Genomic DNA, 19885 nt, shown 5'->3' on the forward strand with positions numbered 1-19885 from the left:
TGATACGGAGACTATGAGTTGATGAATGTTTGATAAATCTTAATGTATAAGAAATAACGATTTTGATTTGAATAAATTATAAATGACAAAACTTTATTTTATTAATAATTTCAACGAGAATTTACATAAGCATTTTCTCGTGGGCAAGAATTCCTAACATAAAGAGTTGGCCCACACATTGGTCTCTGTCCTTTCGGATATTATATCTTGGAATATTATGGTATAGAGCAACTGAGGAATCCGAGAAGCAAGGATATCAAAAAGCTAGGAGTGTTGAGGATTCTGTAGCTAAACCCAAAGGTATGTAACTAAGTCATCTTATGGTTTGTGTTGATTGTGCTTGTCCCAATATTAGATTTGTTTTCGTTAAATAATTTTGAGTATCATTTTAATTATTGCTTACATTAAATATTAGCGATTGTTCATGTATTCTTCCATTCCGCACTAGTAAATATATTGTAAGGGTTAAGGGATTGGTTACCCAATAAGAAGTGTTGAAACGATTGTTCATGTTCAATACATGGGAATCGTTATTAACCCTATGTAAGTAAGTTACCCATAAATGACATCAAAGTTATCGTTCGTGTCTGATACTAACAACTTTTGTTTACCCAGCAATTGGTATTAGAGCGATTGTTCGGGTCTGAAACCACCTGACTTTCCAACAATATCAGATACTCGTTCGGATGAAAAAAGAATTTACATCTTTGATACCATCGCAGGTACACTTTCCACAAGTGCAATTAGGTCGGAAATTTGAGAGTTCCTCCCAAACGCCTTTCATTATGGTAAAGTAGATCACGACGAACTTCTTATATTGAACCGTTTTGACGAACTCTCTCCTCAATTAGAAAAGCCGTGGTCCATTGCTTTGCTGAAAACGCTCTTCAATATCCTTCCACACTTCGAACGCAGATTTGCCAAAGATGATGCTGGATGAGATCTCCTTCGAGATGGAGTTCAAGATCCATGATAGCACGATGTTATTGCGCCATTTCGGGCGTTATAGGGCACCACATATCCCAAACTAGGTTTCAAGATAGATCCATCTATAAAACCTAATTTGTTCTTGACGGATAGAGCGATTTTCATTGCCCGAGATCAAGATTTGTAGTTATCTCCGTTGAGGATTTGAGAGACTAACACATTTATTGGTGAGTTGGAATGGTGAAGATAGAAGGCTCTTATCGGATCTTCAATCTCCGATCTTTGTCGCTAAGCTCCGGTGAGTCTTGCCGCCAATCCCGAATCTTGTGTGTTTTCATAGGGTTCCATTGATGCAGATTTGATGAATTCGCCGAGTCTCTCAAAAGGCAACGAAGATCAAGCTTAATCAGTGAAAGATTTGTGGATATGCTGTGATTCCATATTGTGATTGAACGAATTTAGGAATGGTGAATGAGAAGACGAGAGAAGGAAGAAGATGAGAGGATTTTTTGAATAACCTCAAGATATTTTTCTAATTCTCATTAAACAATCACAATCAATATAATGGTCTTTTAATAAGAAAGCTAAATAGTAAAATCTTAAATAACGCCCACTACTAAGTGAAACATCGTCGTAAAAGGCATAAGCCAGCTAAACAATAAAAACGTCGTGTATCTCAAAGAAACAACAAAATGGTGGAGACTCTGATCTCTTATGGTTACCATCTGTACAGCCTGTAACAAAGTCATTTGTGCACTGATAAATGCTAGCAACTAGGAACAAACTAGACAAATCACATTTGTTTCTCTATTAGACTTACTAAGATTTTCTTTTATTTTTTTAAGATTTTTTTGTTTAATTGTTTGTTTTTTATTTTTAATGCTGGTGGGTAAGCAATTGAGTGTTTTTTTTTAATGTCACGGATTTTTCATTAAAATTGGGCAAAAACTCATCAATACAGGAGAAAAACACCTTAGTACATGGATCACCTCAAACCTAAGTCGAAGTGAAACTAATGCTAAGTTCCGGTAATCGCACGTTTTGTGCATGCTATCGACAAGAGGAAGGATGACGAGCACAATAATCGAGCACACATAGGGCTGTTTCAACAAAACCAAAATTGGTTGATGGAAAGATCCACTCAACCTCGGTCCGATGACCACGAAGAAGATGCTTCTTCAACCTGTATAGAACAAAACCTAACATGAAATCCACAATGGGATAGTGGACGACGGCTAATCCATCTCCAAAATAAACCAAGCCAAACAAAACGCAACAACAAAATAAAAGAATCACAAATCCTTTTAAAGCAAATCCACATCGCAGAGTCCCCATCGCTGCCTCCGGGAAGCTACGCCACAGCTCCGCCGCCGAGGATTGTCGCCGCACCGACGCCGTCATCGAGGAGTCACGCAGCGGCATCTTCGGCGCCATCACCGAAGACCCACACCGCACACTGCTGCTGTTCACACAAACCAGGCAGCAGATTGGTGGAGTAGACCTCTCGTTGTCCAAGATCGACGCCGCAAAGAGCCCAATCGAAGCCAACACCCCAAGACGAGCGGCAGAGAAGAGCTTCCATCACCGATGATTGAGACGACAATACGCCACCCGAAGACGGAAGCCCGAGGAAGCTCCGGAAGGAAGGATGCGAGATCGTGAGGCCCCGACCCAGGCGATGAAGAACGTCGGAGCTGCGGAGCCGGAAAGATGCAGAAGAAGATCTGAAAAATTACAGATCTGAAAAAGCAAAAACAAGCAAAAAGCTAAAAAAAAGGAGAAAGGCTCTAAAGGCTCCCTCTAGGTCGGATCTCACCGCAGCAGCGGTGGCCGGGTCTTGGAGGAGCGGCGGCGGCACCTCCAGCAACTCAAGGGTTTGCTGGTTTTTCCTTTTGGTTTTCACGTCTGGAGAGAGTTTTAGAGAGAGAGATAATAATGGTAAGCAATTGAGTTAATGAATCCATTTAACATTGCTGCATTAAAAAAAAAACTTTAAATTTTACTTAAAGAAAAAACTATTGTTTTCAAAAACAGATAAGTGTTTAGTAAATTATTTTCAAATTAGCTTTTAATAGTAGCATAAGCAAATTTTGCATAAAAAAAATACGAATTTGAGTTTTTAGAAGTTACGTTGAATTTGTCATAAGCGCATTTACAATTTTTATTAAAATTTTATACCAAACCGTTCAAATCGTTTAAGCTTTAAAAAAAAAACTAAAAGGATGTTTAATAAATAATGCCAAACACTCTCATTATAACAAAGTTGAAATTTCGCATGTAATATATCATCACTTGAAACCTGATTTGGTCCCTGGAAATGTAGTCGCGTTGTATGAGATCCATTTAAAACATTAAAGTGCTAGATACTCTCGGACAATCTCAAACATTAAGCGTTGTATCCGATAGTCTCTTTTATTTTGGAGTTTTGATATCGGTTGCTTGAGAATGTTCAACAACTGTAGATGTGTGTGTGTGTGTGTTTTTTTTTTTTTTTTTTTTTTATAATTGTGTGTGATTTACTTATTAGCTATACAATCAATAGTTGATGACATTTTTTAATTTTTGTTAGTTAGGAATATGCAATCCAATGGAATTTTGTTCTTACATGCTCGTTAACAAAAAGAATGCCTGTTATAAAAATAGGTAAATTTTTTGTCAAACTCAGAACATAACTTCTGTTAATAATTTTGGATTTTTTTTTTTGGAATAATCCTCTAATATCCGAGAACAAGATGGAACTGGAATTTCTATAATTATATTACAACACTGTTCACGAAAGTGGAACCAACCAGAAAAATTTGGAGCCGGAACATAACTTCGGTTCTTTTAAGCAATATAATAACAAAATCCTAACCACACTCCCTTACCACTTGTCCATGTGTACCAGTCTAGAGGTCGATGTATCCTAATTATCATTTCGTTCAAATTAATTTTTAAAAATAATTTATGAATAACTTTTATAAGTATCTTCTTCTCGAGTCATGACGCGAAATTATTGATAGTCACTAACTTAGAATCGATTGACAAAAAGGACCGACTGTGTATTGTCTTCTTTGACTTATTTGTTGGGCTTTGCACTTTATTTTCATTTAAATTATGAGGATATTTTACATTACCTTTTAAATTTTGCGTGTTTCATAATTTGTCTTAAATTTAATATAAGTCAAACCGTAAGTGTAAACTGATTTTGAAATTTAAAACTACTTCATGAACTCCGTTTTAATTTGTTAAATATTCGTTCAAGGATTGATTATGAAGTAAGTAATAAAACTAGTTCATGAACTCTGTACAAAGAAAAAAAAAAGCCAAAATATCAATAGTATCCCCTCTATTTAATCGAAATGCGAAATTTATATCATCAGTTTATAGAAATATCAGACATATCCCTTTAGCTTAATATAAATAACATATATCTCTCCTAAAAATACATTATATTGCATATACAACCATTTTCGTTTATTTTTTACAACAAAAAATTTGAATCCACCAAAATATCCTTCATAGAATTAATATTTATTTACTGTTTTATTAAAAAAAAATCAAAGCTTCTCTAATTAAGAAAAATCAAAAATAAAATTTTTAATTTAATTTTTTTATATATAAAATAGAAAATAAAAAATTATTTTATTAAAGGTATTTTGGATAGTTCATATTTTAAAAAATAAACGAAAAAATGTGGTATTTGACATATATCATATATGTAGGAGAGATGCACGCATTTATATTAAATTGAAGGAATATATTTAATATTTCTGAAAACTGAATGAATTATAAATCGAGCATTTTGATTAAACAGAAGAGATACTATTGATATTTTTTCAAAAAAAAAAAGGCAGCGGGAGAGCTCACGGTACTCTTTTAAATATATATATTTTAATTTTAACCAAGTAGTAAATAGTACTTGATTGTTCACTACAAATTACAATGACTATTCTAATATTGACGTCAACACGGTTTATGTTAATTTCAATCTAATCTCTGTCATAATTCATAAGTCAATTTTATTCCATGATAGGTAAACCGTAAATCCTAAACGACCAACAATTTTTAACAATACATCAAAATAAAGATTGTCTCAATTACAAAAACAAACTATTAGCTTATTATCCACTACTAATAAATGTATTTAAATACTTTTTCTTTCTGACTGAAGCTGTTATTTTTTTTAAACAGTTGTTTGGGTATTTCATACTTCTATCTTCCGAGTCGTTCATTTCTTGCACACCTGGTCTGTTTCTGTTCTCTAATTTATTAATTTATTTGATTTCGATAAAAAATAAAAAAAATTATTTAGTAAACAGCAAGCAAAGTAAACTATATATATATATATATATATATATATATATATAATAATAATAATAATAATAAATGACTATTTTGATCTTCATCTTTGACCACTTTAACAAGTTGCACTACGACGAAAAAAACTGTTTTATCGATCTTTTATGATAGTCAATTTTTCACTTTCAGCATTCTATTAAAATATCCGTCAAAACATATAAAAATGAGTCATGTGTTATCATGTCATGTGCTTTTTAAATGAGGACAAAATAGTAATTTAATAATAAATTAAAAAATAAATCATATAATAATTAAAATTAATAAAATAAAAAATTAATAGTTACAAAAAATAAAAATATCTCTCCGTGAGGATAGTTTCTCCCGACCCCCAACATCAACAAAACGACGTCGATTCCGATGGCTCTCCTCTCCGATAAACACCTCCGACACTTAAACTATCACCCCGTCCGAACCTGAGCCGCTCTGGCAACGATCCTCCTCTCTTCCATGGATCCGCAAGCCATGGCCATCGATTCGCCGCCGGTGATGGAGGTCCGGCCCAGCGTTGCCGAGCAATTCTCGCCGTTGGCGTAGAGCCTTGTCCTCAATGGCCCCAAACACCAGCAATTCAACGATGAAGCCAGCGTCGGACCTCGCCGAGGGTGCGAACTAGAGGTACATCATATTTTTTAACGCCGTGAAGAAGCAAAAGCTCGAGAGGGTTAGGTTTGCGAAGGACGAGTCTGTTCTTCAGATCACTGCCACTGACAGCCGCCGCGCCTCTGGATGTTGGTTGTAGGAGGATTTAATGTCTAGGCGCTTCTATTTACGCTCTGTTTTACTGAGTTTTTGCTTCTCAACAAACACACACTAAAAGTGAAATCCAATGGCGAAAATAAAGATGGTGAGCGAGAAGAAGGAAGGTACTAAAGCCTCGACGAGAACTCGGTGCAAAAATGGGTCGGGAAAAGATTACCCAATGGAATCGAGGAACAAAGAGATGAGAGGTCTCGAGGGTCGAGCAGGTCCTGCGGCTGAAAGATCCTCACCGCGCAATTTGCCGGAATTTTGATTATCCAACCTCGGCCTTCGACCTTCGTGTGGCGTCCTTCGTCGAAGCTCGCCGTATCGCTGTCGGAGGAGGAACCTCGATCGTCCGGAGTTGAACAAGCATAGTAAGCTTACGAGATTGATAGATACATGGGTTGAAAGAATGTTGGAGTTTGGTTTTGCCGTTGCGATTAATGTTTTTTTTTCCTTGGATTGTAATATGTGGTGATTGATTTTGGTGGTGTTGTTGTAAAAATAAGAGATTTAAGCTCATGTGCGTCGGTTATAATAGTGGTAGTGGTGGTGATTTATTGCGTAGAGAGAGAGGATTTATTTATTTATTATTTTTTCTACAATAATTAAGAAATATAATTGTTAAGGGTATTATGATAATTGCTTTTGTTTGTTCTCCACGTGGGAATTTTCCACCACTTTTGACAACAATGGTAACAGAAGGATCATGAAAATACATTGATCATAAAGGATCAAAACGGAAGTTTTTTTTAGATTCACCGGCTATCGTAGTGAAGGGTTAAAAATGTCATTTATTCATATATATATATAATATAAAATAATATACGTGTCTACTGTATACATCTGTATATATTTAATGCTCTCTCGTTCTCTCTCATGTCTCTGTCGTACCAAAGCTTTCTTCAATTCCATCGCGTAGACATAGTCGTGGTGGTCTCTGACACTTCCGAATCGCTCTGCAACAATCTCTCTCCCGAATCTCGCTTCATGAACTGACTCAGATGGACTAACTGTAAGTTTTTATTTTATTTTTATATATTTCAGAGTCCGATTTCATCAAGTACAACGACTAATACGGAATTACTCACAAGTAAGAAAGGGATTTTTTTATCAGTCTCTCACAATTATTTCGGAACAGAGAAAGATAGAGAGATTATAGGGCATCGAATTTTGACATTTTTGCTCATATTAGCCATGTTTCTGTTCCGCCTTTACGAATTCCTAATATGTAGACTAACGGTCAAGGAACGACGGTTTTGTAGCGATTGTTTAGCACATCGGAATGAATTCATCTATAGGGTTCGTTTTTGTTTTTGTTAAGATCCGATTTTAGGGAAATGAGTAAAAGAAAGAAAGCAAATCTGGAAATTGAAAGATATTGACCTGGACTGTTTCGGACACATTCTACTATTTCCTTGAGAAAGCATCCATGGAAGCATATTTGGGTTCGAAAGTAAATAAAAAAGGTATTTGAGGGGTTATACATGATTACTGTAGGTGTATGACCTCAGGATGTTGATGACGAACATTGGCTTGAGAGCAAGTATTTACAGGTTTTGGAAATTGGGATTTTGGCACTGCATATTAAAGAGATTTGGTTATCCATAGAAGAGAAAAAACTGCTTTTGATCACTTGAATTAAGATGTTATTGTACCAGAATCTACAGTGCTTTGTCAAAATAATTTGTTTTGCTAGGTCTTCTTAGTTAAAGAAGGATTTTTTGCAGAAAAAAAAAAAATAAAATAAAATAAGCACAAGTGAAGCTGTTGGATTTTATTTATTTATTTATTTTTTGTACCCAAGATCTTTTTGTACTCGTGCTCTTTGGCCTTATGTACAAAGTATGGGTGTTAGAAACAGAAGTCAAGCATATATTAAAGTTTATGGAATAGCCTGAATTATAACAGATTTTGCACCTGAATGTCAATACTTTTCCATGAAGTCTTTCAAATCCGGGTGTAACACGTGTATTTTGATCTATGTTGTCTTGATTTACATTTAGTTGCAACCCTTATCTGTTAGCTTGATTGTTTATCAATAAATCTAGCGACAGATGCCAAACAGTTTTAACATAATTTGTGCTGTGTAGGTCGTATGTACGTAATTGATTGAAAGAAATGTTCGACTGTAATTTTAAGCCACCGTACTTGGGTGGCCAACGAGACAAGTTTGTGAGGTAATTAGTTTAATCTATGATACTATGATATAGTACTGGTTGCACAGTTTAGCTTCTGAAAATATCCGTTAGTTTTGGTGTGAAATTAAGTTTTTTAGCATTTAAATTGTTCCTAGTTAGTTACTTAGTTCAAGTAGAATTCAAAGCTAATAGCTAGTGTTAGCTTCAAGAAACAGACATGAATTTTGTGGCTATATATTTTACTATTTCGAACACTCAAAATTTGAAAGAGTGGAGTATTCCTATATGATCTTGAAAGAGTGGAGTATTCCTATATGATCAATTGAGAAAAATGTAGATTTTTGCATAAAGTAGGTTTTGGTTTATAAGTATTATATGAACAGATGGGAGGAAAATACATATTCGTTCTTCATTTTTCCCCCCTATTTTTCTTTGGCTTGGAATGGTACAGAATGAGATTTGTCCTTTGAGATTATTTTATTTATTTATTTTTTTTTATTTTTTTTTTTGCATCAAAGATAAAATTTTGTTGCTGATAGAATAGCCTGTGGGGTTAAGTTGATGAGTTTCATATACCGTTTTTTTTAGAATTACTCATTTATTTACTTGCAAAGTTGAGCAAATTATCTTATATAGCACTCGCAATAATAAAAAAAAATTAAATTAAAAAATGCTCACCAAGTGATTTGACATATGCAAAACGATTTTTTCTTTCCTTCTTTTTTGCTTATTTCTATATTTATTTTTCAGGTTGGATGACTTGGACTCAAGAGTATCGTCACCGTCTGATGCAGGAGGAAGAACATGTGGTTTTAACATAGAGACAATGGGAGCGACTCGCCACGCGAGGGATACGAAAACATCTCCATCTTTTAAGAAAGGAATGATAAAGGGATCCGAAGGACTAAAGTCAATCGGTCGATCTCTTCGATTTGGGGTTTCTCGTGCTGTGTTCCCTGAAGATCTTAAAGTATCGGACAAGAAAATATTCGATCCCCAAGATAAATTTCTTCTCCTTTGGAACAAATTATTTGTCGTTTCGTGTATTTTGGCAGTCTTTGTGGATCCCTTGTTCTTCTATCTTCCGGTTCTCAATGATTCATCGAACTGTCTCGGCATTGATAACAAGTTAGCCATCACAGCGACGACATTGCGGACTCTCGTGGATGCTTTCTATCTTATTCACATAGCTCTCCAGTTCCGAACAGCTTATATTGCTCCTTCCTCTCGGGTGTTTGGAAGAGGTGAACTTGTAATAGACCCTGCACAAATAGCTAAGCGGTACTTGAAGCGGATCTTCATTGTGGACTTTTTATCTGTGCTTCCTCTACCGCAGGTTTGAGGATCACGTTATCCCAACAAAATTTGAACTATTAATTGCCTTGATTGTCATCTCTTACTGCCTTCTTCTTTAGCAACTTCGGGACTATCCTTCGTATTGTTTTTCTTAAAATTGGTACTCCTAATTTAGTAAGGAAGGTCATGGTTTTATGAATAAGTTGTTAGACCCAGTTTATCAATGATATTATTTAATTGTGTTCCTGATATTATCAAAGTATTAATCCCGTAAATCAAGGATTTCCACACAAGTTCCTCATTCCTGTTGTGATGATTGTAATTGTGAAATTTTCACTCCCACCTATATCAGTCTGATATTGTAGCGCTTTGGTTTTCTGGACAACGGAGACCTAACCTCTTTAATCTCCCTCAACACCATTAATTCCAACAGGTTGTTGTTTGGAAATTTCTTCATAGCTCAAGTGGCTCAGATGTCCTGGCCACAAAACAAGCGTTGTTTTTTATCGTGTTGCTTCAGTACATTCCAAGGCTGCTCCGAGTTTTGCCTTTAACTTCGGAACTGAAAAGAACAGCCGGTGTCTTTGCTGAGACTGCTTGGGCCGGTGCTGCCTACTATTTGATGCTTTACATGCTTGCTAGTCATGTAAGTCAATCCTCATTCACTTTGACCCCTTTATATATTTAATAAAAGACCTGAGTTTCTTTTAAAATATATATATATATACACATATATATATATATATATTACACACACACACACACGCACATATAATATTATCAGACAATAGTTTGGAAAATTTAGATTCTGGAAAAAATTCGACTATCTCTCTCTTTGGAAGAATGCGTTATGGAATATAATACATCAGTTGATTTCTTTTGGCCCGGTCGAGTGTATTGTATTTATATTAAGCATTTTCCTTCTTATAAAGGAAATTCTTTTTATCAGGCGGATTCTAGGATAAATATAGAAATATAAGTATGAAACCGAGATAGTTGCCTTTTTTATAAAACTCTACTTACAGTGGAAATGCTTCGACTTTATGAAGGTAAGACGAGAGAAATGTTGGAGTCAATTAAATTAGAAATTCGTAACTTCTTGGTTAAGTTTCATGCCCATAGAACCTGATATATTATGATTTATGCGTGCCTTTTAATTCTTTTGCTGTTTTCTTTACAAGCAAGTGATGTAATAATTTTTTAAACGAGTGTGGAACGGCACAATTTAAAGAAACGTTGTTGATGGGTCTTGCAGATAGTTGGGGCTTTTTGGTATTTGTTAGCTTTGGAACGCAATGATACATGCTGGCACAGGGTCTGCAACAATCAAACTGGGTGTGATACCAATTTTTTGTACTGCGGTAATCAGAACTTGAGAGGTTACGGTGATTGGTCTAACAGTGGTAGCAAGGTTCTCCTCGCCAACTGCTCAGCAGTTGGAGAAGATCCACAGTTTGATTACGGAATCTACAAAAATGCTCTGTCGTCTGGCATCGTTTCGACTAAGAAGTTCATTTCCAAATACTGTTACTGCTTATGGTGGGGTCTTCAAAATCTAAGGTAAATCTTTTATTTTTTTTGGTTGTTACTCTTAAGGAAGTTTCTTATGTCTGACACCAACCAAAGTTGTAACCTGTATATCAGAGGAAACATATTGCTGATAATTGATAGACAAGCACTTATGTTTACTCATAGCGTCAGAGGCATTTGGCCTCCGGGCACACTCATAGAGCAAGTCAAATACATGTGCCTCTTTTTACCCCCACTTTTTGCCGCTTTATCATTTCGGGGTCTGATCGCCATTAAATTCTTACAAACCCGATATCTATTTTCAGTACACTTGGTCAAGGACTACAGACTAGCACATACCCCGGTGAGGTCATATTCTCCATTGCACTGGCCATTTTTGGCCTCATTCTCTTTGCGCTCCTGATCGGTAATATGCAGGTGTGAATATGGCTTGTCTAAACTCATCAATTCAACTTATGAATATCTGTAGTTTGAATGTTTTATATCAGATGGCATTCTGTTAAGACTCATAATTAGGGACTACCTAGTAATTAAATAGTAACCATCGTTTAGTATAAATATGTCATGATAGGGTCATTAGGTGGCACGAGAAGATTTTTCAAAGCAATTAGTATTTTAGCAGTAAACCCACACTTTAGAGTTTGGCCATGTCAAAGTTTCTAAAGGAAAGAAACTAGAATATTATGAAGAGTCAAAAGTTTTGGAAAAAAATCCTCTAGGGGAATAAACCCATGAATCTAGACCTTTGCACTTTTGATTTCCAAAATGATCTAAAAACATGGGAATCTTGTTTATCAGGTCTGTTAGGAATGTCAGTTGACAGAGCCCTGACAGAAAATTCCTAAGTCATTGAGCCACTTCTGTCATTCCTTATATCCTTCCCGCAGCATAACCCGTTACTATTGCTCCATAATCCTTTACCACCTTTATAATCCTCAGGAATTTACCTCTGCTTTGGTCTAAGCTATCTAACAGGATAACAAAGCCATTTTGGAGATACGTACTACAGGAATGATTGATTAAGTGTTGTCTCAACTTAATATTTAGTTTAATTTTAATGCCAAGAACACAAATTTGCAATCCTGGTGTCATTATATGACCAAACGTTATCAAAGTCCCTTGTTTCATATTGTATGGCCAAACATTGTGTTTTCTTATACATCAGAACCTGTTGATCAAACTAGTGATCATAGTTCCGGATATTCATTTTTTGTGGTGATAGACGTATCTGCAATCCCTGACGATACGTCTGGAGGAAATGAGGATCAAGAGGCGGGACTCGGAGCAGTGGATGCATCACCGGTTGCTTCCTCAGGAACTGAGGGAGCGTGTGAGGCGTTACGACCAGTACAAGTGGTTGGAAACACGTGGAGTTGACGAGGAGAGTCTTGTTCAGAGCTTACCAAAGGATCTTCGGCGGGATATCAAGCGCCACCTTTGTCTTGCCTTAGTTAGAAGGGTATGCACTCTGAGTTCCCTCTTTTTCTTCTTCTTTTTTTTTTCTTTTTTTTTTATCTCTCAAATAATTTGTATAAAAAGTGGGGAATTCAAAAACCATAATGTGTACAGTTTTGGTACACTACAGATGGCACACACCCCTAAAATATAAAATCTATACCAATATTATAAAATTTCTTAATTCAAATATACTTTCTACAAACTCAAAATGTAATTATATAAAAAGAAAAAAATTGCATTAAATTCATGGGTTCTCAATGAATTTTCGTTTTCAAAAGCACACTTGGATTCTACTTCTTTGATTAAATGATATTTTTTGAAGTATGTTGAGCAAGGTAAAAAATAAAGAGTCCAGTAGATATATAGCCATATGAAATATGAAATATTGAGTTTTTCCATTTAGCCAACTTTTGGTAATTTTTTAATACATGGCTATGAAATGTTATTTACAAGCCAACGTAAATCCCCTATAAAACTAACAAAAAAATAACGTGAAACATAAGGGCAAATAAAACTATCCAGAAGATGCCACGTCACCATTATGACTATTTACTTAAAAATTTATAAAAGATCGACTATTTAACAAATCTCTTAGTTTAGGTGGCTTTTTAGTTATAAATTTGAAAAAAAAAATATATAATGTACCCGTCTAGCGGAAAATTAGAATTAGTTGGTGAAATATTGAGTGTGGGATACATCTGCAGGTGCCGCTTTTCGAGAACATGGACGAGAGGCTGGTGGACGCGATATGCGAGAGGCTGAAGCCAAGCCTTCTGACGGAGAGCACGTACATCGTGCGGGAGGGGGACCCCGTCGACGAGATGCTATTCATCATCCGTGGTCGCCTCGAGAGCGTCACCACGGATGGCGGCCGCTCCGGCTTCTTCAACCGCAGCCTCCTCAAGGAGGGTGACTTCTGCGGCGAGGAGCTCCTCACGTGGGCCCTCGACCCAAAATCCGGCTCCAACCTCCCCTCGTCCACCCGCACCGTAAGGGCCCTCACCGAGGTTGAGGCTTTTGCTCTATTCGCCGACGAGCTCAAGTTCGTCGCCACCCAGTTCCGGCGCCTCCACAGCCGGCAGGTCCAGCACACTTTCCGATTCTACTCTCAGCAGTGGCGTACGTGGGCCGCCTGCTTCATCCAGGCCGCCTGGCGCCGCTACTCCAAGAGGAAGGCCCTCGAGCTGCTCCGCCGGAAAGAGGAGGAGGAAGAGACCGCCGCCCGGGGATCCTCCGGTGGGACTTATAGCCTCAAGGCCACGTTCCTGGCGTCCAAGTTCGCCGCGAACGCGCTTCGCGGGGTCCACCGGAACCGGATCGCCAAGAGCGCAAGGGAGCTCGTGAAGCTCCAGAAGCCTCCGGAGCCCGATTTCACCGCCGACGATGCTGATTTATGATGATTACCTGACTGTAAGAAACTTGGGGTGTTATGATATTTATTGTTGTATTTTGTATTATAGGTGTATTATACTTTCACGCTTGATTATTGTTATTATTCTGGGGATGCTCGGGTAAAGGTTGTTTAAGTTGGTAGTTACAAGTTTTTTTTTTTTTTTTGGCACGCTTTATATGTTTCTGGGTTTTGAAGATTGTAACTCTTTCTTCAAAGTTCTTTTTTTGTATTGTACAAACTAATTTGAAAGCCAAACCTTATCTATTGACAGTTTTATTTGGTTCTATGATACTTCAGGATGAGAAATCCATAAAGTTTGAAGCAATAAGATGCACTACGATTAAGATGAAATATACAGAACGGAATTTCTGGGTACAATATTTCTCTGATAACTTAACATGCCAAACAGAAATCTGAGCTAAACAGAACAAAACGAGATTTAATTTTACGTGAAGTAGAGGAAAGAATATGCGTTTTTTTTTTTTTTTTCATTTATTAAAAAACTGCTTTTTATCAGCATCTCATAAGTGTCTTGACACAAGCGATAGCAATACACATAATAAGAACAAATTAACAAAAAATAAAATAAAATAACATAACGATCTAGGGCTGACAAAAGAACTTGTATTTGGACGAGAATGCTAAATGGAAACAATTTCTCTAACCTCAAAGATTCAATCAACTGAACCCAACAAATTCTCTACCAAAATTCCCGAGACACCGTGGACTAATTACCTTCGGACCACATCAAACGACTCAGTCAATCTTCACAGATGAATAGATGAGCCTCGTGAACCAGAAACAAGCATAGAAACCGATCGTGCCCGTGAGCACGAAGAACGAGTAAGAGCCGATGAGCATGTACCCAAAATACAAAGCACCCGAGACGGGTTTTTGGATGTCGAGCTTGGTGAAGAAATAGAAAGCCGCGTAGAGGAAGAGGTAGAGAGCTGAGGAACCCGAAGTGAGGTACGATCTCCACCACCAGAGGTAATCCTCACTGCAGAGCTGGAAGTAGCAGAGCACGATGGTGATCTCGGCGCATGTGATTATCAGGATCACAAACACGATGAACAGGAACCCGAAGATGTAGTAGAACTGGTGGAGCCAGATCGAGGCGAGGATGAAGAAGAGCTCGATGAACACTGCACCGAACGGGAGAATTCCTCCAATCAGGATCGAGAACGCCGGGTTCATGTACCACGCCTGTTCCGGGATCTGCCTCGGGATCTTGTTTGTCTTAACCGGGTCCTCGATCGCCGGCTTGTTGTAGCCGACGTACGATCCGACGAACACGAGCGGGACCGAGATTCCGAACCACAAGAACACCAGAGCAAACATGGTTCCGAACGGGACTGCCCCGGACGATTTCTCTCCCCAGATGAGGGCGTTCAAGATGAAGAACACGATGAATACGGTCGCGGGAAACATGAATGCAGTCTTCAGGGTGATTTTCTTCCACTCGGATCCCTTGAACATTTTGTAGAGACGAGCCGAAGAATATCCGGCAAAAATGCCCATGAACACCCAGAGGAGAAGCATGGCAGTCATTAACCCACCGCGGTTCGACGGAGAGAGGAATCCGAGGGCTGCGAAGATCATGGTCACGAGAATCATCCCGAAGAATTGAACGCCCGTCCCGACATACACACAAAGTAGATCTGAGTTCACTGGAGGCCTAAAAGCGTCGCCGTGGACAAGCTTCCATCCCGTCTCTTCTTGGGCTTCTTCTTGGGTCTCGAGTTGGTTGTACTTGGAAATATCCCGGTATAAAGTCCGCATCATTATCATAGCCACCATGCCGGAGAGGAAAAGAACGATCATCAACGAGTTAACGATGGAGAACCAGTGGATCTGATCGTCGGCCATCAGAAGATAGGTATCCCAGCGAGACGCCCACTTAACTTCACTTGCCTGGATCGTAACAAAGACAATGAGATACGGTTTGATTTTGAAAAACTATTTTCTTATGGACTGAAGCATAAAATCGTAGTAACGAACCAGGAATTCAACATCGTAAGTAAAAATGATTTCCTTTTTATCCTCGACCTCCTGAGGATTTTCAGAGTTGGTAACTCTGTTTCTAGCATGGGGATCACAAGTCAATAGACGCGTGTTTTTGTCGTTCCACTTTCCTTCATATGCATGTTTGGCACTAAAAGTAATAATAATAAAAATAAAAATTTGTTAGTGCCATCGTATAAAGAATACAGAGATAAAGCGCCAATACAGAGAAAGTTAAAAATGCGACGAAGTAAATGTCACAAGTTACCTGTATGCCTGGACCTCAAATCCTACAATCCTTGCAGCCTCTGTAATTTCATCCTTGTGGTACTTGACTGTAAATGCCAAGTGATTGTTGATAAAGTGCTTTTCCTCCTTGAACTGTAAACAAATTTTGTAGAGTGGAAATCGAAATTTACTGGCGGCAATTCAAGAGGAAGTATAGTACCAATTAACTAGATCTCAGCAACCACTTACCCCAGTATACAGTCCCTTGAGACCAACATGAAACCCATGTTGATACACCAACGAAGATTCCATATCTGTCCTTCGGAGCGGGACAACGAGCGGAAGATTATCTAGAATCCTGATTAATACAAAAATGATCATCAGGAAAAAAGTGCCAGGTTCCCATTTGAGGCGTAGATTGTGGGAACATGTAAAAAATTAAGTTTGAAGCCTCACATGTTCACACGGTACTCATCATCTATCTTTTCTTTAAACTCCTTGGAAGTTTTCGCATCCAGAATTTGACGACAAAGAATGTTGCACATCTGGGGCTCTCTCATTTTAAACTGCAATAAACATCGTATTCTCTCAGTTTCGACCAAGTAGCAATACAGTATACACATATGAAACCCAGAAATTTTTTATCTTCAAAGTCTAACGGACCTCATAAGGAGAATTTTCAATGCGATCACCGCGAAGGACTTCCCCAAGATTCTCAGCACTGTCGACAATCTTACTTGGACGACAGTATGGGAGTGAGTAGTAAGAATAAGGAAGCTGTGTCCTCGTAGATGTCAGCTTGTTAACTTTCACCTTTAATGGATCTCCCTGCAATTGATCAAGAAAAATACATATTAGCACTGCTTGAACAATAATCACTAAGTAAATCAGGGTATTACACCCACAAAAAGAAAAAGAACCACATTCGATCTACTTATTTTGAGAACAAAATTCTAAAAACAAACAGCAATAAAACACCTAAAGTTCTCAAATTCAGCACATTATACAAAAATTATACCCTGACAAATTACATTTCTGCGCGTCTAGTGACAACGTCCATACAAGTCAATCATTTCACAGACGAAGGGACAATGAAAAGAAGCAAAGATTCACAGAATTCTTAAGTCATGGAAATTTATAGATCGCAGTAACCAGAGAAACAAAAGTTAAAAAAAACAAATAAAAAAGTCATCACCATAAACCACCGACATTTCATTCGGCATACACAAACACGAAAAAAAAAAAAACTCGGATCTGAATGCCACATTGAGGAACGCGTAGTGATGTCCCAAGATCTAACACTAAGCCAAAGGAACTCAGACGTACATTTAAACGCACACATCATTACATACACATACATTATATTATACATGCTACATTTGAATATATATATATACAGGGATGTTGAGAAACAAACCTTGTGAAAATCCTGAGGAGCGACACCTGGGAGATAGAACGAGCGAGCGTGGAAGAACAGAGTGAGACTGACACAGATCCATAGCGGAGGAGCGAGAACTCGCCTCGCCATGGCTTCTTCTTCTTCTTCAAAGAATGAAACTCTCTTTCTCTCTCTCTCTCTCTGTTTTTGTTTGGGAAAATGTTGAAAAATGCGAGTTCCTTTTGTCGAGTCACTGAGAGAGATTTTTTTTTTCTTTTCGGAAAAGAACGAGAACAACGAGAAGGAGAGAGAGTCGTGGATGTGAAAGGAGGAAAGAAAAAAAAACCGGATTCTATAGTACAGTACAGTACAAGGATTAAAAGAAAAATTTTGGACATAAAAATTAATTAAATATCAAGACTCAAGAGTATCTCATTTTTTAAAAATATCCAAATATAAATTTTTGGACAAAAATACCCCTCTAACCAATATTTGAAAATTTTGGTCTCTAACTCACATTTGCTCTCTTTCACTCGATTTCTCTCTCTCTCAACCCACGATTTCTCTTTCTCTCTCTCTCTCTCAACCCAAAAATATTTATCGTACGATTCCATACGATATTGTACGATGGTGTATGACGGTGTACGACGTGATATGATGACCTACGATAGACAATCTTCGAATTCCGGTGGTGGTGGAGGCCAAAAATCCCGAGCTCTCAAAACGATGAAAAAGATGAATTTTTCAACGAATTTCTTGTTAAATCTCATTGGATATAATTAGAATAGGTATTAGGAGTTAGTATTTACAAGATTTATGTTAATTTGGGCTGATTTGGGTCAGATTTAGAAAGTTAGGGTTTGAAATTGGGAATGAAATATGTTATGATATGATGAACTTAATGAAACGTACGATACCGTTCGATACGATACGATGTCGTACGCTGCCGCTCGATACGATACGATGTCATACGATGCCTTTCAATTTTTTTAAATTTTTTGATCGTACGATGTTGTATGATGCCATATGATTCCATACAATATTGTACGATGATGTACGATAGTATACGATAAGTTTCAATTATGATGATTTTGTTTTTTTTTTTTTGTTTTTTAGGAAAATTTGAAGTTTATTTACAACGTGCCTTTCCTGGGTCGTATCACGTACGATGTGACTGGTATCTTGAAGATAGTAAGAAAGAGATTTGACGATCTTAAGATCAAATATCGAGGACTCTGTTCGAGCAGTTTTTATGGAGACCAAACTCAATTTCTCTCCGATACTCCTACACACTCTTCTTCAACGTAAGATTGAGGCAACGACACGTGGAGAGATACAATTTAAATTAGGCGGTAAACGAGTGAGATTCGGACGCCTTGAATACTCTCTTATCTGTGGGTTAAGTTAGACGTTCTGTCCAAGCACGATCAAGACTAGCGCACGAGCGACATGTTGATCACCGAGCACCTGGACGGAGTGTGTGGTTGCAAGTTAAGTGTATTGGTAACGACGTTCAACATTTTTTCATAATCTGGACGATGCATTCAAGCTCTGTCTCTATTTATTTGTGTTGGGCTAACTACTAGGGAGCCGGGCAACAAAGTGATTGAAGAAAAATGGCAAAAATTTATATTTATCATTGAAGACCTGTCGTTCTTCTTCAAGATTCCTTGGGGAAATATCAGTTCGTCTAAGACATATTTCAGCCTCTTAGTCAACTTAAAGCACTATCACGAGGCGTTGCTGAAGAAATTGAAGGAAAAGCTAGATATGGTTCAAAAAGAGTTCAAGTACACGTTGGCGGGTAATTTGCATACCCTTCATTACTAGGCATACGAGGCTATCCCATAGATCGGGATGAGATTCGGTTCAAACCATGGTATTCGAGTGCCCATGCATTCACGGTCGAACAACATTGTCACTATGGGCAAATACATCGAGACCGTGTTGAATAAAAAAAGGGTAACTTCTTTTAACTTTAATAAAATTTATGTCACTAACTTTGAAAACGTTGTCATTATGTCACTAAATTTAATAATATTTTGTAGTTGGGCGTTCTTCAGATGTTGAGACCATGGGCAACAGAGAAAGAATTTTTCACTTTGCTCGAGACGCAGACGACCAAATGTCTATATCCGATAGACATTGAGAGAGATGAAGCGACAGAGCTGTGTATTATTGATGAAGAAATCGATGTTGGAATTGATCTAGGGTTAAGAAAAAGTTTAATGCTTCGAGCAAGCGGCGGAATTTAAAAATTTTCTTTAAAACGAGTAAAATGATTTTACTAACCTAGACAAAGAGCAAGTACATGTAAATAAAAACTATTATGAGCATTAAATAATTTACTAACCTTTGAGAAGCTTGAACGTTGATGAGCCTTCGGAAGGTTGAAGCGTTCGTCTCCCCTCGCAACACGTCTCTCTTCTTCCCTCGGGAACTCGAGCA

General features: G+C 37.5%; 2 protein-coding genes across 3 annotated transcripts; one reads left to right on the forward strand and one right to left on the reverse strand.

The window, feature by feature from the left end:
* Positions 1–6851: 6851 nt before the first annotated feature.
* On the forward strand, positions 6852–14111 carry CNGC5 (cyclic nucleotide gated channel 5). Of its 2 annotated transcripts, XM_089615125.1 has the most exons (9): positions 6852–7024; positions 7510–7565; positions 8103–8189; positions 8901–9486; positions 9880–10092; positions 10702–11006; positions 11282–11393; positions 12199–12435; positions 13139–14111. In XM_089615125.1, the coding sequence occupies exons 3-9, from the start codon at positions 8131–8133 to the stop codon at positions 13829–13831; spliced, it is 2205 nt and encodes a 734-aa protein (XP_089471251.1). In that variant the 5' UTR covers positions 6852–7024; positions 7510–7565; positions 8103–8130; the 3' UTR covers positions 13832–14111. The 2 variants fall into 2 exon arrangements, with proteins under 2 accessions (XP_089471251.1, XP_089471249.1); XM_089615123.1 differs by lacking the exon at positions 7510–7565 and having other exon boundaries at positions 6857–7024.
* A 189-nt stretch (positions 14112–14300) lies between these two features.
* Positions 14301–17768, reverse strand: LOC149397631 (transmembrane 9 superfamily member 8-like). Its single transcript, XM_089615126.1, has 7 exons — positions 17477–17768; positions 16723–16887; positions 16516–16625; positions 16309–16417; positions 16100–16212; positions 15829–15982; positions 14301–15741 (listed from the first exon to the last, which is right to left on the reverse strand). Exons 1-7 carry the CDS (start codon positions 17585–17587, stop codon positions 14584–14586), a joined length of 1920 nt encoding a protein of 639 aa, XP_089471252.1. The 5' UTR covers positions 17588–17768; the 3' UTR covers positions 14301–14583.
* Positions 17769–19885: the final 2117 nt, after the last annotated feature.

Source organism: Urtica dioica, chromosome 5, assembly GCF_054948205.1.
Source record: "Urtica dioica subsp. dioica isolate 48M chromosome 5, U.dioica_male_clone48M_v1_H2, whole genome shotgun sequence".
NCBI classification, from domain to species: Eukaryota; Viridiplantae; Streptophyta; class Magnoliopsida; order Rosales; family Urticaceae; genus Urtica; species Urtica dioica.

Coding starts and splice junctions, on each gene's coding strand:
- LOC149397631 (XM_089615126.1), bottom strand. CDS start 17,587: ATGGCGAGGCGAGTTCTCGCTCCTCCGCTATGGATCTGTGTCAGTCTC. Junction 15,983..16,099: donor TTTGAGGTCCAGGCATACAG/GTAACTTGTGAC, acceptor TATTACTTTTAG/TGCCAAACATGCATATGAAG. Junction 15,742..15,828: donor CTTACGATGTTGAATTCCTG/GTTCGTTACTAC, acceptor GTTACGATCCAG/GCAAGTGAAGTTAAGTGGGC.
- CNGC5 (XM_089615125.1), top strand. CDS start 8,131: ATGTTCGACTGTAATTTTAAGCCACCGTACTTGGGTGGCCAACGAGAC. Junction 9,487..9,879: donor CTGTGCTTCCTCTACCGCAG/GTTTGAGGATCA, acceptor TAATTCCAACAG/GTTGTTGTTTGGAAATTTCT. Junction 12,436..13,138: donor GTCTTGCCTTAGTTAGAAGG/GTATGCACTCTG, acceptor ATACATCTGCAG/GTGCCGCTTTTCGAGAACAT.